At 37.1% G+C, this 25,948-nt stretch overlaps 2 protein-coding genes and 4 long non-coding RNA genes across 8 annotated transcripts; 4 read left to right on the top strand and 2 right to left on the bottom strand.

The window, feature by feature from the left end:
• Nucleotides 1–537: 537 nt before the first annotated feature.
• LOC111338100 (S-methylmethionine--homocysteine S-methyltransferase BHMT2) lies at nt 538–9,026 on the top strand. The gene is made up of 9 exons (XM_022944520.2): nt 538–686; nt 1,911–2,046; nt 2,905–3,008; nt 4,556–4,750; nt 5,194–5,341; nt 5,791–5,973; nt 6,378–6,508; nt 6,978–7,075; nt 7,421–9,026. The coding sequence occupies exons 1-9, from the start codon at nt 642–644 to the stop codon at nt 7,515–7,517; spliced, it is 1,137 nt and encodes a 378-aa protein (XP_022800255.2). The 5' UTR covers nt 538–641; the 3' UTR covers nt 7,518–9,026.
• On the bottom strand, nt 7,985–9,875 carry LOC111338101 (uncharacterized). Its single transcript, XR_002695559.2, has 3 exons — nt 9,725–9,875; nt 9,378–9,653; nt 7,985–8,267 (listed from the first exon to the last, which is right to left on the bottom strand). It is a non-coding gene; the product is annotated as an uncharacterized LOC111338101 (long non-coding RNA).
• Nucleotides 9,876–13,981: 4,106 nt separating this feature from the next.
• On the top strand, nt 13,982–16,051 carry LOC148716402 (uncharacterized). The gene is made up of 2 exons (XR_015995633.1): nt 13,982–14,305; nt 15,488–16,051. It is a non-coding gene; the product is annotated as an uncharacterized LOC148716402 (long non-coding RNA).
• Nucleotides 16,052–17,238: 1,187 nt separating this feature from the next.
• On the top strand, nt 17,239–19,621 carry LOC148716401 (uncharacterized). The gene is made up of 4 exons (XM_088745498.1): nt 17,239–17,374; nt 18,384–18,684; nt 19,161–19,226; nt 19,409–19,621. Exons 2-4 carry the CDS (start codon nt 18,443–18,445, stop codon nt 19,476–19,478), a joined length of 378 nt encoding a protein of 125 aa, XP_088601624.1. The 5' UTR covers nt 17,239–17,374; nt 18,384–18,442; the 3' UTR covers nt 19,479–19,621.
• Nucleotides 19,622–20,744: 1,123 nt separating this feature from the next.
• LOC111338098 (uncharacterized) lies at nt 20,745–24,746 on the bottom strand. 3 transcript variants are annotated; one of them, XR_015995498.1, is made up of 4 exons: nt 24,732–24,746; nt 22,775–22,975; nt 21,308–21,582; nt 20,745–21,007 (listed from the first exon to the last, which is right to left on the bottom strand). It is a non-coding gene; the product is annotated as an uncharacterized LOC111338098 (long non-coding RNA). The 3 variants fall into 3 exon arrangements; XR_002695556.2 differs by lacking the exon at nt 24,732–24,746 and adding an exon at nt 24,041–24,055; XR_015995499.1 differs by lacking the exon at nt 24,732–24,746 and having other exon boundaries at nt 21,308–21,585; nt 22,775–22,917.
• LOC148716400 (uncharacterized) lies at nt 24,452–25,948 on the top strand. The gene is made up of 2 exons (XR_015995500.1): nt 24,452–25,263; nt 25,731–25,948. It is a non-coding gene; the product is annotated as an uncharacterized LOC148716400 (long non-coding RNA).

Genomic DNA, 25,948 nt, shown 5'->3' with positions numbered 1-25,948 from the left:
ATACTAGAAAATTGGCTGTAGCATTAGAAGTACAAGTGGTATTGATCGGATCAAATTGTAAACATTTATTTCGAGGATTTCCCACGGCACGAAGCTTGGATTTCTCCACCGTCGCTCTCAACGTTCAATAAGCCACATAAGCTCTTCGTTCTGGGAAGTTCGCGATCCTTGAAGATTCCCTTCAATTCATCTTTGAGCTCTTCAAGATGATCAGAGACCTTTTTGAACTTACTCAATCGTCGGTAGCAAGCTTTACAAACTGACAACTCGCTGGTCGTTGAATAGCAGCTCACTTTTACATCCAGACAGGAACTAATAATCGCCGGAAAATCAAAAGAAATTTTTCCTTTTTTCTCAACTGAAGTGGAACAAATAAAGCAACGATCGCTTTGCAATACCTTCTTCGGCGTTTCCTCCATCAAGAAACTACAATCAAATGCAGAATTTGAAAACGCGGGAAAAACGATGTTGATTACGATATCTTGTGTTCTGATTGGTCACATAAGAAACGATGTCAGTGATCTCATTGGTGCAAATACAACAAAGGGAAAGGAATGTTGTTCGAATGTGAGCAGCGAAGGAGCGTTGCGTGACGAGACTGAAAACGACTGCGAGGGAGACTAGATCACCTATAGCTATAGATGAATATAAAAGAGGAGCTAACTATGTCTGCTGCTAAACAGAAGGTAACGAGATGATGATGATGATGATGATGACTTTATTTAAACTCGGATGAAAATGAGGCTTGTTAGGCCGAAAGGCCAGAATAACTTCATGACAATGAAAGTTATTTTTAAAACTGTTCATTCGCTCTGCAACATGAATCACATGATACTGCTTCGCTGATGTACAAATTTGCGTTGTCAACAAAGTTATTGCCAATGCTCTGAGCTTATATATACAGGTTTAATTAATGACTTAATTGATCAGCCCCAGTTCTGGGCCCTAGCGAGAGTCATTGTTTCGAGTTCCTTTGGTCTTGGTCAGACTGTAACCCTCTGGATCCCGGCATCGTACATAGGGAGACAAAAGTAGATCAGCGATCGCATAAGTAATCGGAGAAGCCTGAGCAGTACAGACCAGTGACTTGTGTGCAATACTTTCTTTGAAATTTTTATGAAAAATTTATAAGCTGTGGTGTATAATATAAATGCGAATTTCAAAATGCGTGGAAATTTATCCTTTAAGTTTATACTAAAACAACTATTCACTTCAGTGTTGGTGGTTAGCGGTAAATATTTACCACTCCGCTTCGCGGCTTGGTTAGTATCCACCGCTAGCCATCTCCTATTCAGTAAATACCGGTAGTTATTAAGTATTATGAATGTTAGATTAACAGTTTTTTTTTCTTTATAACATAGGAGTTAAGACTGTAGGGACAGAGGAGGCTTAATTTCAATGCATATATGTACACGAGTGTAATACATTCTAAGGGTAGCTGGGGATGGGGATGTATCAAATTCTCAAAGGATGGGGCTTTATTAAGCCAGTCTTTCTGGGAAAGACCATAAAGGTAATGAAAAACAGTTTTTAGCAGGGGGGATTTAAAAGGAACTGGCTTAGAATGATGCATAGAAAAATGTGAAAATATGAGGGATAATGATGCTTACACCTTTTAAATTCTCAGAAGTGATTGACAAGTAACTTCTCCCTATAATGTCCATACAAATGTCATTATCCAGCAAGCATCTGATTAAAAACATTTAACCTCTCTGTTATAAGTTGCTATTTTGATCTAATACCACCTTTTTAGTACTAATATACAAAAACATTTTGCAGCAGCTAGAGGGGAGAAGTAACAATCAGACCTGTCGAGTTAAAGGGTTAAGCATCAGCTTTATAGCAAAGTGTTTATGGTAATTGTAGGTGTTGAAACACGGTATTTATTATAATATATCTGTCTTTGTAAGCTTGGTATTTTAGAGAAATTAAATGCTGGAGAAGTGCTTGTTGGAGATGGAGGAATGACACATGCTTTGGAGAAGCGCGGATATGTAAAAGCAGGGCCTTATACCCCAGAGTGTACAGTGGAACATCCAGATGCAGGTTGTAGTCATCTCATGAGTGTATTCCTCTTGTATTGTGCCATAGGTCTCAGCCATGGAGCCTAAAAAGATAGTGCACAATGCACATTAACTCCACAAATTTTGGGCAACTATTGATTCTAGTCCTCTAAAACCTGGGTTTTGTCCATGTTCTTTATTTTTGTCACAACAGAATTGGTTTCCTTTATTTCACAAGCTAATTGGAGTGTCAAAATCAGTGATCCCTTCCCACCAATAACTGGCAATCCACATGCATTTATTTGTCAAATGTTACTGGTTTCCAATTACAACCTTATTTTTGTGAACATGGGTTTGTAATTGAGTGTTGTTATTAAATATCAGTTTAAGTGGGGCTGAATTTTTTTTAACATAATTATAAGTAACAGTAGAGAGCATTTTCTTTTTTTGTATATAACAAAGTTATCTTGAAGTTTTGCCAGCTTTCAATCTATTGACCTTTGCTTATGTATCTAAATATATTTTATTTCATAATACTGTTTATTTTGTGTTGTATGTAACTTTTTGTCCATTAATTCTTGCTCTTAATTTACCAATGTAGAGCTCACAAGTGTAAGGGACTTGTCCTCCATTATGTGATTTAGTTGAGTAAGAGCATCACACCATTACAGGTCACAGGTTTAAAGCCTTTTGAATTAAGCTTTTTTACTTTATGCAGAAAGTGGTGAAGGAATATTTTAGGCTAATTTTGGTATTTTTGTTTTCAACTGTGGTCATCCTACAAATAAAAAAAAAAAAAACTCAAGAAACAAAAGGTTGTAAGGTAGATGGTTTATATGAAAGAATAAAAACTTGCCTAAAAAGGGTATAGCAAGAGGTCATTGGAATTGATTGTCAACAGTGAGACAACTTCATCGGGAGTTTGTGAGAGCTGGAGCTGATGTTATTCAGGCATTTACCTTCTCAATGGATGATGATATGGACAGCTCTGAAGCTAAACATGGGGTGTGTAGATTGTAATTAATTTAAAGATTTATCACTTGTCACTCATATGAATTTATGATGCTCCTTGAAAAAGTTGGTTTTAAAAGGGTTTTTGTCAGATTGCCCTGTCGAGGCTCAGTTATGCAGGTGTAGTTCAACACAAGTGAAACTTCCAACAAATGTAATAATTATATAGGTTAAGATATCCTTAAAGTATGACAAAAAAAGCATTTAGGACCTAGCTCTGAGAACTCGTGGTCTATGTTGAAATTGACTGGTTTGTTAAGTCACATGAGTTACCGTTACATTTTTAATATTCTTCATGATTTGATCTTCTTTAAGTGCCTGGCTCTTCGTTTACCTCGAAATTATCCACTGATTCGTTTGAGTTGTTCTTTGGTTTGTTTAAATGTCCAGTGGGGGGGGAGGGGGGGGGGGTTGGTGGGTCCTTTGAGAAAATAGGTCATTAAATTTTTGTCTTTGCCTGATAGGATAATCATTTTTCTCAAGCAAAGAAATAATCGAGCAAATTTGCTGAAATCCTTAATGCAAAGTATTGCATTTCAGATATAAAATTAATTTAATTGAACCTTTCACAGGAGAGAGTCATTTATTTTAGAATTCATTACCTAAACAGACATTCAAAGAACAAAAGCAAAAACAACAAATGAATATATTAAGGAAAACCACTTGAGCAGTAGTAAAACAACAAAGTTACCGTCAATCATGCCATGCACTGGTGGTTTTCTGAAAACTTTGGCACAATAGAAAATTGCAGTCAATTTGTTAAACTGAAGGCAAATTCAAATCATAGCAAGAGATAAAGAAACCACCATCCTCAAAGGACCACCCTAAATTACATACCTTTCCCAAATGAAAGCACCACCCCCAGCTTCAAACCATCCCAAAACACTTCCTCTAGATATTAGCCCCACTTGCCAGTAGGAGATGCAGTGGCCTAGTTTTTTGGCATCCTGGTCTTAGCCTCATTCAGGTGGTCAATTTGCTTGAATGTGTCCTTTAGCAAGACACTGAACTCTTAAAGAGCCGCTCTCCACCCAGGGTAATATACATGTCTGGGTGCTGGCAAAATTTAAGGGAAACATGACACTAAATGAGTATATACTCTGTAATGGAGTAGAGTTCAGTCCAGGGAGGGGTATAGATTCTCCCAGTTACTCATAGTACTAAATTCAGGATAAGCTCTTGGCTTAGAATCACCCTGAAATAGGTGCCATTCCCAAATAGAGCAAACTCCTGAAAAAACATCCCCCGTCCAATTTAACACCATCTGCAGTATAATTACCAACCTCAAATAGACACCATGGCACTCAAAACCCTTCATCTGAAAGACGGCATCTCAGGAACGATATTCAGAGAGCAGAGCCCAAACTAATAACAACTAACTACTATACTTTTTAAGTTGACAAGAAACCATAAGACACTTAAGTCCAGAAGAATTTCTCAAAGTTAATGGCTATTAATACTAACTGTAAGAGTAATGGTAACAATAGCACTGCAATTCAAAGGATACTCTTTTACTTTTTGAACACTTGGATTCTTTTTAGGCCATAAAAATAAACCAGGCAGCATGTGAGCTCGCCAAAAGCGTCGCTCAGGAGGCAGGGGTATTTTTCGCGGGATCTATCTGTCAGACAGCTTCTCTATATTCCCAAGGGGCTGGAAAAGAAACTGTAACAAAGAAGTTTAGAGAGCAAATTGGTATTTTTATCCGGAACGATGTTGATCTAATCATAGCCGAGGTAATATTATTTTTTTGAAATGTACTTGTTTGAGTTAATGCACAATGAAGCTGAACATTATTGTTATTTGTTGTTAATGTAAGTGTTTTGATAACAGATTTTTAAAGCGTTTTAGTCTTGCACCTAGTGGTTAAATTGAAGGTAAATCAGTTGAACTGAGTGAAGGAACTTTTTATATCAGACGGAAGGGCACCTTCGCTGAGGAGTAAAATATGACTCTCGCTCTTTTTGCCAACCCCCACCCCTCGGAGTGTTACTAAAAGGTTATGTAAACACGGAAAAAGTCCCGATTACTTTTATTAGGTGTTCTACCGAGATACTTGCGACCCACTGCATGATACTCACAGGAAAGAAAATATTTTAAAAATCGAAGCCTTGAAACGAATTGCATCTCAGAAACTCTTGTCTCAGGGGCGTTGCTTGGTCGAATGTCTTTCCTACAGTTTTTTGCGAACGTAGAAGAGGCTGAGTGGGCAGTGGAAGTGATGAAATCCACAGGGAAACCAACAGCAGTAACCTTATGTATTGGACCTGATGGTGACAGTAATGATGTTCCTGCAGGAGAATGTGCTGTTAGACTAGCGAGGGCAGGTACAGGAAGCCAAATATAAAGATCGAATAAGGAGACGAGGCTAGGGTATTATCATTTACCACCCGTGGGAAACTTTTCCACGCAAATCATCGTTGTTTCCCTTTGGTTTGTTCTTGTCTCTGCGATTTTCGATTGCCATGGCAACTCATTACTTAAGTTAGAAGTTTCTTTTAGATTAACGACAACGATTAGAGCTGGAGTAGCTTTGAAATTAGTTGATAGAGCTCCCTTCAATACTGTTTCAAAGGCGGTCCCAGAATTTTCTCTCTCTCTTTCTTGGTTTACGACAAAAATAAAACTAGGAAAATGAAGAAATGTTTAAGAGATAATCATAACATAAGAAAGCAATAGGTTAGAGAAGAGTCAAGGAGCAAGTGCTTCTATAATATTTTGACCTCAGAGAGTTCATGTAAATACACTACTCAAACATTTGGCATTGTGACTTTAGGGGCTGATATAATTGGAATCAACTGTCGTTTTGATTCAAACATCACTTTAATGGCCATTGGTTTAATGAAAGACGCGTTGGGTAAAGAAGGCCTCAAGCCCCATCTAATGGCTCAACCAGCTGGTTACCATACCCCTGATGCTGACCGTATGGGATGCCCTCATCTGCCAGAGTCGCCGTTTGGTGAGTAGTAAGCGTGCTCCAAAATCTAGGTTTTTAGTCTTACACTGAACATTTTGGCCTTTTTTAATTTGGTGACTGCTCGTTAACGGATAAAAAAGTTATTTTGAAGTACTTTTCATAACTTGAAGGTTTGAGGTGTTTTGACTTGAAACAGCGACAAATCAAATAGTTTAGAAAAGATGCACGGGTTCTTTGTGTCAAATTTTGGTCAGGGAGGTATTTTGATACGGACATTTAAGCCTAACTCTTTTTTTGACTCACCTTTGGGGTTTTAGTGACCTTAAATCTTTTCTTCATAAACATGGTGATGACTTACATTTGTTTTCACGGAAGATAGATTTCATCCTTCGTTATCTCGAAATGCGATGACATGGAACCGCTAACTAACTTAAAGTGCTTTTCAGCTTTAGAGTCTCGATTCGTAACTCGCTGGGATGTACACAAGTACGCTCGGCGGGCCTATGACATGGGAGTGAGGTTCATTGGTGGCTGTTGTGGCTTTGAGCCATATCATATCCGGGCCATTGCAGAAGAGGTAGGAAAAATACCCAATTTGAAGAAATTATTCATAAGAGTGTTTAGTAACGTATCTCGCGTAGAGTCCTTAACGTGAGGGAGGAACCCTAAACAGCGGCTGCTAAAAGATCAAATTGATTGAAATTGTCATGAACTTCGACTACTCTTAGCCAAGCTACGAAAAAGGAACTCGAAGAATATGATTGGCAGTGGTTCAAGAATTTTCGATTAGCACAATGAGTTGACTTGATCAGACCTTGAGGCTTGACAGAACGTTAACCTCCGCTTGACAACGTGCCATTCTAGTTATCCGAGGTTCTCTTTAAGGGAATCTCGCCGGCACGCCATTCCATGAATCAGTACTGTTATGAAGAAAAAAACATCCTTCCACCCTAAAATTCTTATATGAGGAGCATTAGCGATAATTTCAGCGACAATTTATCCAAGAGTGCGTGTTCTCTTTCTTTTTTGTTTTTTTTTTGTTTTAGCTTGCTCATGAAAGAGGCAAGTTACCTGCTGCAAGTGAAAAGCACAGTCCTTGGGGAGAAGCTCTTAAACGCCATTCACAACCAGAAGTTCGTGCAAGGTAGTTGCCTGGGATTGGAGACGGGGTTGGGTTAGGAAGAGGGAAGTTTATTTTTCTTGGGAAACCTAGTGTTAAGCTGCTTTGGTGGACGGGTGCAACAATGAGCGGATTATCGTCATGAATTAAATAAAGGTAGATACCTCACCTTAGCGAGTTTTGACGTAAACACCACCCTTTCATCCAAGCAAAGTGGAGTTCTTTGTGTTTGTTTTGAAGTATAAAGTTAGAGGGTATGCTATTGAAGTAAGCAGGTTACGGATTATGCACTTTAATTTCATATTTTCATTAATTAGTATCTCTCTTTTATTAATTTTTCTTGTCGTTTTGAAATCTTTCATACTCTAGAGCCAGTCGAGCTTACTGGGAGAATCTAAAACCAGCCAGCGGTCGGCCGAATTGCCCGGCATTGAGTGGACCTGGAAGACTGGGTTTATTTCAATGAAAATGCTTGGTTAATGATCATAACGTTACCTTGTTTTGTAGTTAACCATGAGAGTGCGTGTTTCGCTTCATTAGAAGACATTTATGGTCATCTCTTTGTGGGGATTGTTCATTATTTAAGACAGGGTAAAGGGCGAATTTATGGTAAATATTCAATGCTTGGTTATTATTTTTTTAAAAGAAGTTAATCATCCAGATTAATAGTTGCTGTACCGTTTTTGCTCAGACGTCTGTAACACGATTAAAACACCTTTTGATTGTAACTGCAGTTCACCAACTTGAAAGAGGAGAGAAAGGTAAAACTGCCCGTCATGACGAATTAACAGCCGGTTTCTTAAGTGTACTAAGAAGCGTACAGCTGTCGGTGCCGCCACAGGTAGCCCACCTTGGGCTACCTGTGGTACCGCGTGAGGAGAGGGCTGAGCAAAATATGGCGATCAGCAAGCCTCTTAGATCACCAGCCACAAGTACATTTCTTTGTATAAATAATCGTGTTTTCAACTCTACCACATGACGTAATAACAAACCAACGAGAAAGTGATTATAAAACACATAATGATTACATTATAGAACTGCAGACTACAAGTATACTACAAAGTACTTAAACGACAAATTGGTTGCTTCTCTTAAAAACTGTCTTTAGCTGTAAAGTATTCAGGTATATTTTAAGCTAACTACCAGAATTAATATGCTAATTATAAGCTAAACAGTCTTGTTCTTTGACTTGATTACCCATGATATCCTACGGCATCTGCAAAATAAAAATCGCGAAAAGTATACTTTGTAAGATTGCTGCAAGCATCCGAGGAGTGTTCGAAGCAAACAGTTGCAAAGCTAAATGTAAATGGGGAGACGGCCAGTTGGAACACGAGTTTCACGTGATGAAATTGTCAATAGTTTTTTGAGAGGGGTCTTTAGGAAGTTTGAATTTAGAACTATAAGCTTTCTGTGACTGGCTGTGAAGAACCTGTTCGTAATGCGACAGTCAGTAAACAGCTCAGATTTCATGTTCAGCGAGGGACTTATTTACATTCGCGTTCTATGCAAAGAACGAGGGTTGTTGGAGAAAGTTTTGTTCTTTTGGCTTGGATAAAAGATAAATATCAGGTAAAACAAATGAAGCCTTCTGTTTTTTGTTTGTAAAGTAGACGTTCTTAGTGGCTGACGTATGCAAACAAACTATCCGATCGTATACAAAGGAACTGAAATCGCACTTTGTAGTTAGTCATTATTGACTATCTATTGAGCACAGACAAACAAACAACTTTAAAACAAATATTTTCCTTTATCTTGTTTTTTCTTTTGATGATGTTTCCTAGATTACCTCGCGTGTGAGCAGACAAAAACCTCGTAAAATGGGCGTTTCACGACCAAGAAGGATAAAAAAAGAGTCTTCACGGTGACTAGAAAAATACCAAAACTAGAACAAATCTTCGAGAGAGGCCTAATATTAAACTTGTTATTTATCTATTTTTGGTAGAAAATAAATTCACTCCATTTCAACACTTAACTAGTGCAACAGTAATTCACCAGATCACTGCTCGTGTGCGATTATTTTTTCTCTTTTCTTTACCACATTTTGACTTCTGTGATCTTTAACGCAGGTGCATGTTAAAATAGAATCTGCCGATTGAGTGTATGTTACCACGCACTTTTTCTTTTTCATTTTAAATACTTGATCCAAGTATTCTTGTAAGGAAAGAATTACTAAGCCTTAGGTTTGGCTCTTCGTTAAATATTTGCTCTACAACTGTTTAATAGTAGAATTTAATCCAAATTTACCCTTTTCAATTGAGTTTTAGCTTATACTGAGACTTTGTTCGAAGAGTAGCAAGGAAAACCCAAATGCCCTGTTTCTTACCTTGGTCATCCGATGTTCTCATTCTCTATAGAACTCTGGCAGTACTTTTGTTCCGGGCCTCCAGTTGTCTCTTCGATGAAATTTTCTCTTGTTTTCTACTAAGTTCATTTTTCTCCGGTTTTTAAACAATTCTCCAAGGTCGTGCTCCAAGGGTACAATTTCTTTTTTTCCCACCCTCAAATGGCATGATGTCTCACTTGTTAGAAAAGCGAAAACAGCTAGAAAAACCAGAAATGCAGCGTTTATCTTTGTAGAAGCCATTAATTCTCAGCAGACCTTAAAGTGAGAAAAAAAGGAAATCAGACTTTGATTTCTTAAATAAGAAATAATATTTCTCCAACGTTTACCTCGACTATACACCTTGTCTCCTTGTGCTTCTTCCGATTTTTAAAGGAATAAAAGTCAGTTAGCGGCGTCAGTATGTCTCACTTCCTCCGAGTGGAACTCACGGATTTTTATATGTTGACCGGAAAGTGCTTCTTTGATTTTTGGAGGCCGATTTTTGCTCAAGCAGCTTTGATCTCATTGTTTGTGGTCGTTCTTTCCTTTCAGACAGCTGGGCGGCGAGAATTTTTGCGTTTGTAGAAGGAAGTAACTTTGTTGAAGGAAATGCGTATTTTTATTGAAAGATTGCTGTCTTAGAATTTTAAAGTTTTGTTGTGTTTGCTTTTTTTTACTTTGTTTATGTTTTTGAGTTGAATAAAACTGGAAAGCTCACCTTTTTCCTTAACTCCAATGATGATTCCTGAAAGCTCAGAGTTCGGTTTGAATTGACGAATTTCTTTGCGGAAATACAACCAAAACTGAAAACGTAAAAGTTAATGTGTAAGCTAATGCAACCGTTATAATTATAACATTAGTGTCAAAGAAAATGGGATGTACGACTGCGATTTTTGTTATCGTCAAATGTTCAAGCTTCTACAAACTTTTTATCGATTCACGTTGCTTTATTGCTCTCAACATTAATTTTACACACCAGCCCTATTGTATCTAAACTGCCCACTAAAGTAAAGTATTTTTCTATCTTGTGGATTTGCTATCAACTCTTTTAACTGTGCTATTTAGTTAAACAACATAAACGTTTTAAATTTACTGTTTTATGCTCATCATTTATTGTCAAATTTTGTTTGGATAGCAAAAAACGGATATTAAGTAATGAAACATTTCTCAAAGCTCTCATTTAAAAACTACATTGGTGTACATCTTGCATGAAAATTATGAAGTAAAACTCAAACTAAGACGTGAAACAAGAGAGCGAAACGGTACGTAATTTAAAAAACGGTGCTTGAAAAACCAAAGCAAGAGTATCGCTTAGATTTTGTAGCATTTTTCCATTGGAAAAACTGTTTACGAAAGAGTAGATTCACAACTAACAATCCTTCCTGCATTCTATACTATATCTTATCAGTTAAGGATAGGAAAGGAAACCTTTGTGATTTTTTTACAATTACAATCTCGAGACTAAAATAAATTTAACCATGACACAATTTTTAAGTTTTGTATTTAAATGTTTTTTCTTTCTTTCTTTCTTTCTTTCTTTGTTGTTGTTTTTTTTTTTTTTGGAAAAAAAAGATATTCTTTGTCATTGTGTATTATTTTCTAAGAGTTTCCGATATATTTTGTTAATGGATAGACGAGGCAATTGCTTGTAATGATAACTGATTGAAAGCTCGCTACCGTTTAGGAAATGAATTAACTCTGTGTTTACTTCGAGCACGTGTCATTTTTAATTTCCTGGGAAGTAAAAACCGGAATATTCAAGGTTTTATTGACTGTTGGCTATGGAGCTATACCGCCTTTAATTAGAAACATAAATGTCGCTGTGTATATAGGTAAATACGTAAGAACACTTCAATTGAGTGTTACTGTCACGCGGTAAAAATAGTCCATTAAAGTCCTGGAGAAGATCTATTCCCTTTATCATGATAGTCAATATAAGATACTAGCTCAGTCTAACCATAAGAAATATCTTTTATTCATTACGACTTATTGTTTATTTTTCTTAGCCATATAGTTCTTTTTCTTTTTTTCGTTTTAATTATTTGTCGAGAAAAGGGCATTAGGATCCGACAGAAAGTTCAGTTTGATTTACACAAACAATTAAGTCGGTTTTTTTTCGATGTGCCCACTGCTAATTTTCGCGTGCCAATCTATTCAGAATCTTATGCATCACAAGTTGACATATAGATCAGCCTAAATTATAGATGACTTTTCTCTCGATTTTGTCGAGATGAATGAGGGACGTATGATGCACGATCCTCGCAGTAGATAGCGCTATTTAAGCAATAGCGAAAATCAGACCTGAAAAAAATCAGTCCTGTACGGGACTCGAACCACTGACCTCTGCGATACTAGTGCAGCGCTCTACCAATTGAGCTAACAAGCCAACTGGGAGCAGGCCGTTAAGTTGATTCGTAATAAACCCGTGAAAGTGATAAATCAGATACAATGAAATATATGAAGTTCATATATTGAACTGCGGTATTACATACGTATGATGCACGATCCTCGCAGTAGATAGCGCTATTTAAGCAATATCGAAAATCAGCCCTGAAAAAAATCAGGCCCGTACGGGACTCGAACCACTGACCTCTGCGATACTAGTGCAGCGCTCTACCAATTGAGCTAACAAGCCAACTGGAGCAGGCCGTTAAGTTGATTCGTAATAAACCCGTGAAAGTGATAAATCAGATACAATGAAATATATGAAGTTCATATATTGAACTGCGGTATTACATACGTACGATGCACGATCCTCGCAGTAGATAGCGCTATTTAAGCAATAGCGAAAATCAGACCTGAAAAAAATCAGGCCTGTACGGGACTCGAACCACTGACCTCTGCGATACTAGTGCAGCGCTCTACCAATTGAGCTAACAATTTTTTTCAGGTCTGATTTTCGCTATTGCTTAAATAGCGCTATCTACTGCGAGGATCGTGCATCATACGTATGTAATACCGCAGTTCAATATATGAACTTCATATATTTCATTGTATCTGATTTATCACTTTCACGGGTTTATTACGAATCAACTTAACGGCCTGCTCCCAGTTGGCTTGTTAGCTCAATTGGTAGAGCGCTGCACTAGTATCGCAGAGGTCAGTGGTTCGAATCCCGTACAGGCCTGATTTTTTTCAGGTCTGATTTTCGCTATTGCTTAAATAGCGCTATCTACTGCGAGGATCGGGCATCATACGTATGTAATACCGCAGTTCAATATATGAACTTCATATATTTCATTGTATCTGATGAATGAGGGAGTTGCATGGGAAGTCTTTGGATCGGAACATGATATGAAATTTCCGGGAAGAAAGGCAGCTGAGGCTTCTCTTTCTCTTTTGGACGATACTGAAAACGTTCAGAATATTCAAATGCTCGTTTGACGCAAATTTGTGTCTTTTGTTACACTAGAGGTAATTAAATATGACAAAATTATTTTAAAACATTTTCCAACGATCCTATTTGCCCCAAAACTTACAGCACTTTGTAACAAAGTGAAATGGCAATTCTTGACAATTTCATCGACTGTCAAATGAGGTAAGAGCTGTTATTTTTTTATTAATAATTTTTTTTTCAAAGTGATTGGCACTATGTTCCGGCCATCAGATTTTTAATTCACTTGCTTAAAAACGATGTCTTTTCAGTACTATTTTGCCGAAACTGAAATAAAGTACCGGATATTTTTTCGATTGTGAAGGCTAGTATATTTTAGTAAACTTAAAACTAGATCATTTCAGTGGTGGCTTTTGAGTTTATTTTCCAATAAGAGGTCCTCTAATGTTGGAGCTTCAAAAGCTGTAATCAAATTAAATCACAGTCGTCACTACCAAGAGAAAGTCACACAGCACTTAGAAAAGTCCAATAATAGAACAGACGTACTAAATAGAATAGGTGAGATTGATATTACTGATACTTGTTCATTGTAACCATGCATTCTTGTAATTTATAGTCGATGTTAAAGAGTCTGTGCTCTCTTTTCTACGTTGCACATACGTTTTTTCAAATTTTGTGTAATTTTGTAGTTTTTTTATTTTACTGAGCCTCTAACTGATATAGTTGAACTGATCACTGCGTGATACGCTTACGATCAATAGCTGAAAAATGAGTCAAAACTGAAAACCTTTACCTGAAGTTTGTTGGTTCCAAATTTCCAACAGCCTTCTCTCTCGCCCCCCCCCCCCATCTCCCCTCTCTCCGCCCCCCCCCCAAAAAAAAATAGTGAAAAAGCGCCAAATTGAGGTTAATACACCAAATTATATTCTAAGTTTGACAATTTAATTCGACTGATGATCCTCGAGTTGCCCACGCCTGAATATAACGGCACTGCTGTGGAATAAAGATTTCAGCAAGCTGTTCGGATCAAACACTTTCGCTAAACTTTATGTTTCATTGGCTCCTGATGAAGACTAGGAATAGCTTTGTGGTATTCGTGGTTCAGTTTCAGTCTTTAAAGCCTTAAAAAAAAAAAATTTAAAACCAAACACTCAAACTAAGTAAGAATTGACAAACTATTTTCATCTCAAGGTTTGTCACCTAATTATCCTCTTTCCAAGGCCTTGAACACAAATGAGTAAATTCTCTTTCTCGTGATTTTGAGGAGAAACTTGATTGCAAGTAAAGCCCTATCGGAGCATTTACAAGCAATGTCATGAAAATCTTATCTCGTTTAAGGACTTTCAAAACATGGTGTCAGAGACCCCACGTCTTACTACGTCGTCTCATTTGTTGCCACTATAATGCTCTTTGGTTTGGTAAATGCCCATTATACAGTGGGGAGTGAATTAAATAGGCTACCTGAGCGCCGGGAGTGCCTCTGGAAGACACACGCACTGGATCTAGAGGAACTGGAAGGAAAGCAGTCATCCAAATTGCCTAAGAGATGTAACGACAAAAGTGTTACAGAAGCGGAAAACATGGAGGGAAAAGTGTAAGTAGACTTCAAACGTTGAATGTCTCGTTCTTCCAATGAACAGAAATACAGAGGAACGCGTAAAACGTTCTTTTCCTTTTTTTGTGAAATTCCTCATTTGACAAAGATGGCAGTTAGCTGATAAAACACGGTTAAAGATCTTTCTGCCATTACTTCAGAACTCAAGAACGTCTCCATAACCTATAATTTATATCGATCGAAATGACCGATTTTTTGTTTTGTTTTTTCATTTATGTATATATTCATTGTTAGATTACAAGTCGTTTCGTACACACGGTCGTTTCGTACCCATCTGGGATGATACATAACTTGTCGGTTGAGTCGTTTCGTACACACGGTCGTTTTGTACCTATCTGGGATGATACATAACTTGTCAGTTGAGTCGTTTCGTACTCATACTTATGAAGTATGTTATGCTTAAAGTAAGAATAGAATGAACGAATAAACGAGAATAAACGATTTTATTACCGTTAATACCATAGGGAAAAAAAAATCATACTTACGCCAGGAAGTCACAAGTATAAACAATAGACTGTTCAATCAAAAATATGACACTCACCTTGCGCTTTTTGCTAAGAAGATCACAAGCTTACACAGAATTTCGCTTGTATCTTACTCGCTTGACTCCACTAACTTGTCGTAAGCATCAATCGACATCCACTTACGCTCTTGCACTTGCAGCACTTGAATGAATGAATGTAGGTTGGGACTGGTACGAATTGATCAGCGGTTCGGGCACGAACTGAATCAAATTGGTAAGAATCGACAGAAATTGGATTCGAAACGATCGAGTACGAAACTACCGTGGGTACCGAAAGTACCAGATACCCTGTGTTCAGCTTTTATCTGTGACTTTATCTCTACTTATGAGAACAACTTAAGATAAACCATTTAAGGCGATTGAATTTGCTAACATACCTCTAACTACTTTGTTGTTGTCACTGTATCAAAAACTGATCTTGAAGGAATTCGTTAAGCGATAACTGCTTGTGGCTTAACGCTGTTGCAAGGCAATACACTCGTTAGAGCCCAATGTCGAGATAGTTGAGCCGTGCCGAATTCTACTGAGGTAAAGCGAAATACTCGCCTTGCCTTTTACTACGGTTGCTGCCATTTGTGAAAGGTACCTGACAAATAGCAGAACAATTAAGAAAAGTTATTTTTGTTTTCCTTTTCTAGTTTACGTCGACAGAAGAATGGAAAATTACGGAACTAGATGAATGGACATCCGTTGTTCCTTGAAAGAGACCGCTGTGAAAACAAAACTAAGACCTTGTTTGTGAGACAGAAGAAAGCAAGAAAAATCCTACTCTGAAAATGAATCATCTCTGATAACAAAAGAATTAAAATATAATGTACAGACGAATGAAACCAAACCGCATTGCTTATAGAGTAGAAACTTTGTCCTTCTTGAAAGAGACAAAGAATAAATCGAAGATTTATTTTAGCAAGCTATTATAAGCCAGTAAACTGATGAATTAACTGTTATTCACTCTATTGAGAGCCGGTAGTAATGTCTTACAGATTAAGTCTTTATCTGTGAGATACACGTTGCTGTTTTTGTTTATGTTGATGTTGTGGTTTCGCAATCCCCTTAGTAAAAAAGGAATTGAGTAGTGCTGACAGTAATAAGAGTAATGGTGCTTGAAATGATAATGATGATGATGGTGATGATGATAATGATAACAATGATAATGATAATAACAGTAGTGAGATATCAATAAAATAACAAGTTTTGCCGTCGATTAGTTGAAAGTTATTGTCATTTTCGAAAAAAAAATCATGTTCGATTAAGCCAAATACAAAATGAGCGCAATGTTTTTCGGAGAAAATTTTTTCAAGATCTGTCTGACTATCCATTAAATAGTTGAAATTTAAAAACGATCTCTGGCTAAAATGATTAAAAACTACGAGCTTTCGACTGCCCGAACTGCAGTCTTCGACGGGTAAAATGAATGATAAGAAAGCGATGAGATAATTTCAATAAAGACATGAACTGCGAAATAATGAGAATGTAGATGATTATGAATATTTGTTGAAAAGAATGTTGTATTGTCCAGGCAACGGGTAAGAATTGTTATCTGCGCTAGGTGTCACTCTGGTATGCCACGCTTCTAATGTTTTCTGCTTCTACAAGTACCTATGTCAATAATTGACGCGTTTTCAAAATTAATGGAGCGGTTGTTGGACCAGGCGTGATTAGCAATTCTAGAACCTTTGGCCGCAGTTTTGATATTTCTCAAATGTTATTTTTTTTCGGCTATTAAAAGCTCTACTGGTTTCCCCAATATAACACCACAAACGAATCGCTCTGACGAAGTGCTAACGCTCGAAACGTCAGCTTTTTAACTCCTTACGGTGGCCAATTTACAATTTCAACTTAGTTGATAGAACCAAATTAAGGATAAAATACTTTGTTTCGCCAGTACTTTACAACCTTCAATACAACCAAGTGTTTAAAAGACTGTTAACGTTGACAGTGGCGCACTCGGACAGATGGATACGGCCACTACAATTGCTTAATTGACGTGTATTCTATGCATTACCAAACAAACACAACCATTAGCACCAAGAGTTGGCTACAAAAGAGTAATTCTGATAAAGTGGTTGTGACCATTTCTCGACAAGTTTACGTGAAAGCCAATAAAATAAATTGTTTCTTTTTCTGTCTCAGGTGTAGGCAGCCCTGAATTCCGGTTGCTAATTTTATGTAGTGTGTATTGTCCTCCATGATGGCCGCTATAAAAAACTGAGCGCAAAGCGACTCTAAGTACCGGAGATTTCTGTGTTTTCCGAGTGAGCTTGCGAAAGTCAGTGGAGTGCCTCTAAATTTAGCAAAATTGTCTTCATTGGCTATTGAGCCGCACTTTTGTTTCTTTTTCACCTAGTGGAATTTATAATTCAATCGCTTAAAAAGAAAAGATAAGGTCGTCAAAAAAGGAAAGTAGCCAGGGTCATTCGATCTACACCAAGGTACAGCGTCAAGACAGCAGAGAATCCCATAGAGAGTCATCCACACCAGGACAGACTCAACGTGTTCGGCTACCCATCGAGAAACATAACTAGGTAATTGGAATTGGTTTTAAACATATAATGACTTCTTAAAGACAACTAAACATGTTTACCCACTGATGATCTCTGCATTTTTTTCTTTTTAATTTAGGTAGGTATGATTTTAAAATCGCTTACATTTCGACATTTTCTGTATGCTAGTTTTTTGCAATCTTTTCACGAAGCTATTCCTTCCCCGTTCTGTAACTCAGTCACCAGCTGAGGCAGTTAGACAAAGAGGCCAGTAAAATTTCTCATTGAATTTCAAACACGTTTTTTTTAAATAACTTTAGGTTGAAGATCCATTTAGAAATTCACACAGTAAATATAATAACAGGGCCCAGTCAAATTACACTGGTTCCGTAGTGTCAAAGTTGACAGATTGCCCACAAATCGTCCAAAATAAACTTACAACAGGATAAATTTCTCTATACGCGGGTATGTTTAAGTATGAATGTCTTAACACTGCTGTTCGTATCAAAAGCTAAGATTCATTGACTCGACGTTTGAAACAGATACAAAGACAAAGTTAATACTATGGACAATATGAACCATTACACCATGGTTTGCTTGCACGATTGGTCTGTTCTTGGTTTAAACACCGACATCAATCAAAATAACATTATTCAACCAGCGTTTTTCCTTCGTTATTAGTTAAATAGAGTATTTCATTTTATTAGTTTATTTTGTTGAAAGTCAAAAAAGTGACAAACATAACCTTGAAAACAAAAAAAGAATTTCAACCCATTATTTACATCATAATCTTCATTTTGACGAACTAAATTCGTAAAAATTAATTTTCCAACACTTCGTTTTCTTAGTCTTTTGCGACGTGGTTAAGATATAATGATTGCGGAGTCAGCTCAGAAGTTTTTTAGATCTAACTCTAAGCTCCTTGAGTTTTTAAAAGTTTTTAGCATCAATATTGACGCGTTTAATGCAAATCACGTTACATTACCGGTACATGTTGAACTTACTAAATAGTGACGTCTGCTTAAATATGACTTCATTTTTCTCTTCCAAGGATAAGGGCTCGTATCACATTCAGAACAACCATTTCCATTCCTCAAAGAAGTGTTCAGAATGGTGTCAAGAAGTTCCTTATGTCAATGCATCGTTGGTTTAACTGTCATTATAATGTTGTTGGGAGTAGTGAATGCTCATTTCAAAATAGGTCGTGAACAACATAAGTGGTCTCACCATCTCCGCCCCTGGCAAACACTTCAGTCAGTTGACCAAGAAGGACTTAGGGAGGAGAGGGCCTCTGATTGGCTAAAAAGAAATAACGACAAAAATCATGCGAAAGAAGGCATCGAGAAAGAAATGTACGTTGGCTCAATGTACTGCACAGTTACTATTATACTATAACAAGACCAATGATGCAATGTTTTATGATTGAACCTTTAACTAGAAGTAAATATAGTTATGCGGAAAAACCTTATGTGTCTTGAAACAAAAACTTTTTAAATTTAAAGCCGTCTTCTTTGACTTAAAGCACAGATTTAAGAATTGGTTTCTAAGTTCTTGATTGATTAAGACTTGGGCCATAAAATTGGTACAAATTTGTAGCTTTGGTCTCGTTTGTCACGATTCTAAAATAAGTCTTTCATTGTGCGTCGATTAATATGAGATGCTGGTTACCTCGCAGTTCTAATAAATTTCTTGAACGCTGATTGCAAGATTTAGAAAATGTTAAAACGAGTTGACATTTTAATCGTAAGTTTCTCCTCTCACTAAAGCGAAATTTAAAAATTTCTTTTCTTTGATAAGTCTCTACTTTTCATTTTTATTTCAACAACAGGAAAAGCACTCCTGAACCACAAGAAAGAAGAGTCTTTAAACATGTACGTCTCAGCTTACTGAAAAGGTGAATATACATGATTAATAGAATTTGATTCGTTTTTCTATGGGAAAGAGAGCTCTGACTCTGTGGAACAATTTGTTCGATGAGAGGATGTCTGAGTCATCAAAGGATCTGCATGATCGAGTAAATGTAACATTTATTACAGATACCCAGTAACATTGGTTTACATTTCTTTATATTTTAAGTCAGCAGAAAAACGGAAACAATTTTCACTTGATGAATGAAGATGCCGCTGGAGAGGAGAGACTGTCCTAGCAAAGAATACCAGCCTTATTATTGGCTTAAAGCAAGCATGTTTTATTCAACGAAGTCCGCACGCGATGATATTAAATAAAAAAAAAACATACTGCATGTATCGATCTGTATGGAGATGGAATAAAAATAACTTGTGAATATAAGCGACTGAACTATGAACTGAGTGACGGAACTGAGCGACGGAACCGAGAACTACCACAGAAAATCTGGCATTCACAGTATTGATCTCTGCAATTTCATCTTTGGTTAGATTGCTTTACTTTAGCCTTTCATTCATTTTAAGCAAAGGATTCTAAAACGGTACACACTTTTCAGGCTTGAAGACTAGGTTTTGATCGAGTTTCAGGGGCTCACGTAAGATTTGGCTGTTAGCAAGCCATGCACTCTCGTTCTACTAGCATTTGGGGTATATCATGTTTTATTATTTTGGATTATAAATTTTTCTTCACAAAGCTAACAGGACCCTTCCCTACTGTCTTAAAGCATTTGAGGACAATAAGAGGATTTTCTGGCATCATCATTACCATCATCATCATCATCACAAGCCGTGTTAGAGGGGATAACACGTGCCTCAGTATCCCACCCTCTCCCCACCTATGTCTGCCTGTAGCTCCCTTTACCAGCTATTGATGGAGAATATGCAGAGCGCTTTCCAGTTTTTATTCGTATTTTGCGTCCGATTGCAAAACTTTCTAGTGAAGCTTTATGGTGCTTCCAAATGTTTTGGCTACTAGGAGCTTACCGTATTCATGATTGTTTCCGATAAGTAAACAAGAGGGATTTCCTCTCTGTCAGCCGCTATTAAACTGCCACAAGTTCACCTCAAACACGCATGAATTTAATTTAATAACCTTCTCACGAATGTGGCGGTCCAGTCCGAGTGGTTTTGAAGTTCTAAATGGTTAAATGCTATGAGCATGTTTAAGGACCCCTCCATACTCCATCGCATGATTATGCATGATTCCTGCGTTGACATAATTGTGCCTAAATGTATCGTTAATATGCGAATTCATTTGAGGTAAACAGCCATCTGCCGGCTGTATACCCTCAAGCAGGGCTCTCGGCATTCTTGTTCATTTGTATCACTGCAATACTTGCAATTACTGGCGGGAAATAAGTGACGCCTCCTGCAATATTAGCTCGAAATGGGAAGCATACATACTGTGCTTAGGAAAAATACTCTAACAAAGGATTGAAAAACATGTTTTCGTAACACTAGTGGTGTGTACTTACATAGAAATTAGACATACATAAAAACAGCCCGCCTTTGGTTGTGCCTCAAGTGTTTAATGTACCCTTCATCTGCAATGATCTCAAGAACTTACTTATTTCTGTGATTTAACAATTGCTGCTTTTACAGATAATTGTTACCACACACGATTTGACTCCCAGTGGTGCTGAATATTTATATGAGTGTTTCACTTGGGTGACATTATGTTCTATTACGTATACAACTAGTTAGCGAAAATATTCGTGGGTCCTTCATATCTTCTGGCTTTTTCTTCCTTTAACTGTAAAATTCTGCATTCCTGTGAAGGAAAGGAAACATAAAATAGAGACTTGTTTAAATGTTTCTTTAAAAGAATTATTGCAAAGAGCATATAGGATTATACACGGGTGCAAAAATGAATGTTTGTTGACGACACCACGAAATCACCCTTAGTCGCCATGTCTAAGGTTTTAACTGCATTTGAGATCAAACTTTAGATTCAAAGTGTTCCTTTTGTGTGAAAACCTTTTGCCAGCATTTTAACCATAGATTCAAAAACCGTAAAAGGAGTCATTCTTGAGTTGTTTAACATTGCGATCGACAAAACATCAGTGTATACCTTGATTAATTCTTCGTGTCCTCGCTGCGTCGCACTCTTGTTTCATATTTATCTAAGAGGTTTTCCAAACGTTTCAAAAACATTTCCCTCTTGGCCTCTGCTCTCGCCTCTAGGAAGCCAGTGTCATGCAGGGCGGCCCTCCTTTCCTCCAAAGGCCCCTCTCCAGCTCGCTCCATTCCTCGGCCGAGACGAAAGTGCGCGTTGGCCAGTTCGGTGAACAAGAAAGAAGTGAAGAAGGCAATGAGAAGGATCAGTTTTAGTTGATTCATTTTGATCTGCTGATAAAACGGCCATATGTCAGTAGAGTAAACTCTGTTAAATTACATACTTTCAAGATGATTTAACTTGAATTATTTATTGTTCGACGAAAAAGGTATCGACGACCACCGCTTTATCTTCCCTCAATTGGTATACTCTTAAAGGTTCCACAAAAGCCTTCTTCCTATCACTGATACTACATTTGCAAAGCGCCCGCTCAAATTATCCATAACCCGTTATTTTTCATAGAAGATTAACGTTCTTAACAATAAGCAAAGTACGGGAGAAAGCGAAAAAAACCTTTGTTGTATAACGCACTGGGATTCGTGAAGACCCTAGACAACCGTCCGCTTTGTGACCTACCAAGAAGTTTCCACAAGAATATATTTGTTCTGATTACGCAGGTGGTCTGTTATTGTGGGCGTAAAAACGTTTCAAAAAACACGTCATCTACTGTCACTCGAGTCTCTTAATAAGCGTCATTGAAGGACGGCTGCTGTGCAAGTAATACTCCTTTTTTAAGAATAATATATTGACCTTGTGAAACTTGAACTTAAGCACATATCAAAATTGATATATGAATTTGCTTAAAGTTCTTTAAATGACACTTTTTTGGAAATTTTTGTTGATGTTGTGATTGAAACTCCTCTGATTTTTTTAGTTCCAAGATATTGTGAAAATGCAGTTGCCCTAACAATTTCATGTAATTTTGTTGAGTAATACGACTGACATCATATCTTTTTCTAGTTATTGATACAGGATAGCATAATTAGGACATTATCAGGTTTGAGTATCAACATTATCGAGATTAGCGGATGGAAACGAACAAGAGATATCATAAATTTATTTCCCTAGAACACAACACGGAACGGAATTTGATTGATGTGGATAAGTAAATTTTTTTGGCTGAGATACGTCAGGAAGAAGGATTTTTTGAGTCCTCAAAACTGAAAGAAACCAACCATTGCGCGAAACCAATTCAATTATCTTTCATTGACATGACCGCCAGCTTCAGTGCCTAGTTGGACCATCATGAAATGTCGATGCGCTTCGTGATGTAGCTCAACTTTTGTGAAAACATAAATTCAAGACTTTGAACTCAATAAGACTTAGACTTTGGACTCGTGAAATTAAACTGAACACAGTATGGAGATAAGCAGTTTTATATGCGATACACTATTTAATAAAATAACTGAAAATTTTACTTACGTGTCAAACTGTTCTAACAAAATTCGCCCGATATCTCAGACCGCAGGTGAGTAAGTATGATATCTGACTCGACGGAAGGTTTTTATATCCTGATACCGGAACTCAGCCCCCGGGAAATAAGAGGTTGGCGCCGGTAAATGAAATTCTTTTCCCCTGGCCACCACTCCCGTTGAGAGATGATAGGAAGCATGAATGAATCATCTGCTTTTTACAGAAAATGTCAAAGTCAATAATCTAAACATAGCTTATCCGTACAGTTAATTAGTTATACCCAACTCAAGCATGTGACACACACAAGTTTGAAAGAAAATCGTAGAGAAATGTTTATCCAATGTTTCATAATTGCAATAGAGATTTTTGATGTAAGAAACGAAAGCTTGGGCTTTCAAACTTTTTGAAAAGTCCTGGGCTGTTTTTTGTATGGGACTTAGGTACAAGCCAAGGAGCCAGATCACTCTGTTGCCATGATTTTAGAAAGCTTTAGCATTTATGGGTTCATTAAGACATTTCGCTTGACACTTAAAGCTTTCTTCTTAATTTTTTCATTTTGTTTTGAAGGAGCTTCAAGAACGGCTCTTTGAGCTATATTTTTATTTGAAAATAACCCTCTCGTCTTTGTTGTCAACCGAAATTTCATTTAAAGATGCTTTGTGATAGCTTTAACAGCAAATATAAGTTCACTTTGTTTAGTTTTAAGCACCCGTTTTTTATGAATAGTTTCACTTGTTTATCGACTTAATATCCGTTACTTTTCGTTTTCAGTCATCATATTCCATTAAGACAAGCGCAACAGCGAATATTCTCACTTACTAAGAACATATTAGAATCAGTCAAATGAAAACATAGACATGGTTTTTCCTTGTGGGAGTGTTTTGTTAAAAGTCTTAAAGAAATTGTGTATTATCTCCCTTCCCTGTTGAGTGTATACAAAGGTCTCAAAATAATTACGTTAAAAACAGCGAAATGCTGATCAAAATATAATGCGTGGCATTATTACCTGTTCTTAAAGGTGAAATAATTGAGTTTTTAAATCTAAAAAAAGAAATCTAAATTATATTCATGTCAAGAAATGATGAGGAATTTTTGCAAGTGGTAAACTAATTTTAAGCCTTATGCCTTCCAGAAAGATTATTGCCAAGGTACTTCTTTCCACATTAAAATTCAAATTATTGTCTCTGTGGTTCAAATTTATTTGGTTGTTCACCTGTATCTTCAGAACTGCGCCAAGTTTCATTAACTTTGAAATAATTTTACCGAAACACTAACCTTCATCTCTTATGTCAGTCGTAATTCAATTAACTGTCATGTCATGTACATCACCAAAACAGTCTCCGATTCAATGTTAAAGGTTGTTATTACGGACGTTCAGTGACAGTACTCTTACCTTTTCAATTACCTGAAAACTCAGCAGAGTAAAATATTGACGCAGGATACATGCAACTTCTTTAATCGCACGGTTCACAAAGAGGAATAGTATGTGTTTTTCAGGGTTGCCTTGTGCGTTTTTCCCTCATTACAAAAGCACTTCGTTTTTTAATTGAGTAAAATTATTTTTAACGAATATAACTAAAGTGGACAAAGAAAGGAACCAGGTCAATAAACCAACACACTAAAATGACTCAAAAATAAATTCTGCAGAACCTAAACGTTGGTTGGGGTTAATTTTCTGGGGCCGGTGACTGCTTTTGCATCAAAAGATAAGCACTTGTTTCCTTTGCTTGAAGGCTCGTTGGAGATATCGAAATTTTTCGTCTAGGAATTGAAAACGTTTGTCAGCTTTAGCCAATTCTGTATCACTGTAAACCGCCGACAAAGATTTTAAACTTAATTAAGAATTCTTGTTCCCTTCTGTCACTGGTGACAAGGGATGCTCCAAAAATCATTGTGGCAAAGTTTCCCTAGTGCCAAGAAAGCAAGGAGGATTCCTCTCACGGAGCTGTTTTCAAATGACATTTACCTTGATGTTATTTTAGCGCCATTTCAATAAGAATCTCCATCAATCGCTCACGTTAAGAATGTGAAAGAGATACGTGATGTGATACGCGATACGTGATGTGATATTAAGGGTAGAGATTGTTTCGGTAACAATCTTTTTTGGAATTACAAGTCCTAACAAAGACAATAGTTTGCTTTTGTCCGAGCGCTTTTTGTGAATACAGGCTGTTATTTTAACTTCTGGACAGTTTTTACAATACATGTGATGACCTTTTGCCCACCCGTAGTTCAACTAAAGAGACATATAATGTATGTGCGCGTAAAGGGAAAGCTCTCAGCCAGAGTTCTATCTGTGTATTCTATGTATTTTTCTTATCTTTTTCGCTGTTACCTTTTGTTGTTCAGATGATTTAGTTCAGTCTCGGGTAGTAATTAATTCAGTTGGCATAAACTAATGTATTAGGTAATTCATTTGAGAGTAAAGTTGGCAGGATATTATTTCAAAACAAACCTCGCCGCCTTCTCGAGTCAAATAAAAGTTTTACGCACGTTCGGTAAGTTAAAAGATGTCTTCAAATTACCTTTGATAGTACAATTCGAGAGCACGTTTCTTAATTATGACAGGGAACACAGCTTCGTATACTGTTCAGAGGGTCTCATTGGGGAGAGGGGTTTTATAGATAACGGTTTGAATTTTGGCCACTTTACGGCTGACAGTAAGTATCTTTCTATTGTAGTCACCAGCTGAAAACTTTACGGTTAACTTCTTCCTTTTTTACGGCTAACGGTTAAAATTAGTCAATTTTAGCGCCTGACGGCAAAACATTTTGGTCATTTTCGTCCAACGGTTAATTCCATAGAGACCCTCTGTGTAGTCTTCCAGTTGAATACCATCAATAGGTGATTTGCACGTTACGTCATTGCCGCCATGTTGGTGGACGTAAGCAATAGATATCTCATTAGCTCCTTTTGTTCGTCCACCAGCATTTGTTCCTTTCACTGTTGTTACTTGTGTCTCTAGAGATTGGTTGCAAACCACCTATAAGTGCACTGCATTGAACCAGAGAAATAGCTTAAAAGGAACAATATCAACTCACAGAATTCAGGGAATTTTCGAGGGAGTTGCCTTTTGAAGCTTCACACTTCTTTCTTTTTGACTTTTTTAAGTAAATTTCTTTAGCTGATATGTCACTTGTAATAAACAATGTTTATGATTAAAAACATCTTTTATTTGGATAA

The sequence above is a fragment of the Stylophora pistillata genome, chromosome 14 (assembly GCF_964205215.1).
Source record: "Stylophora pistillata chromosome 14, jaStyPist1.2, whole genome shotgun sequence".
NCBI lineage: Eukaryota > Metazoa > Cnidaria > Anthozoa > Scleractinia > Pocilloporidae > Stylophora > Stylophora pistillata.
The sequence above is the reverse complement of the archived record's forward strand: the minus strand, read 5'-3'. Positions and strand labels throughout refer to the sequence as shown.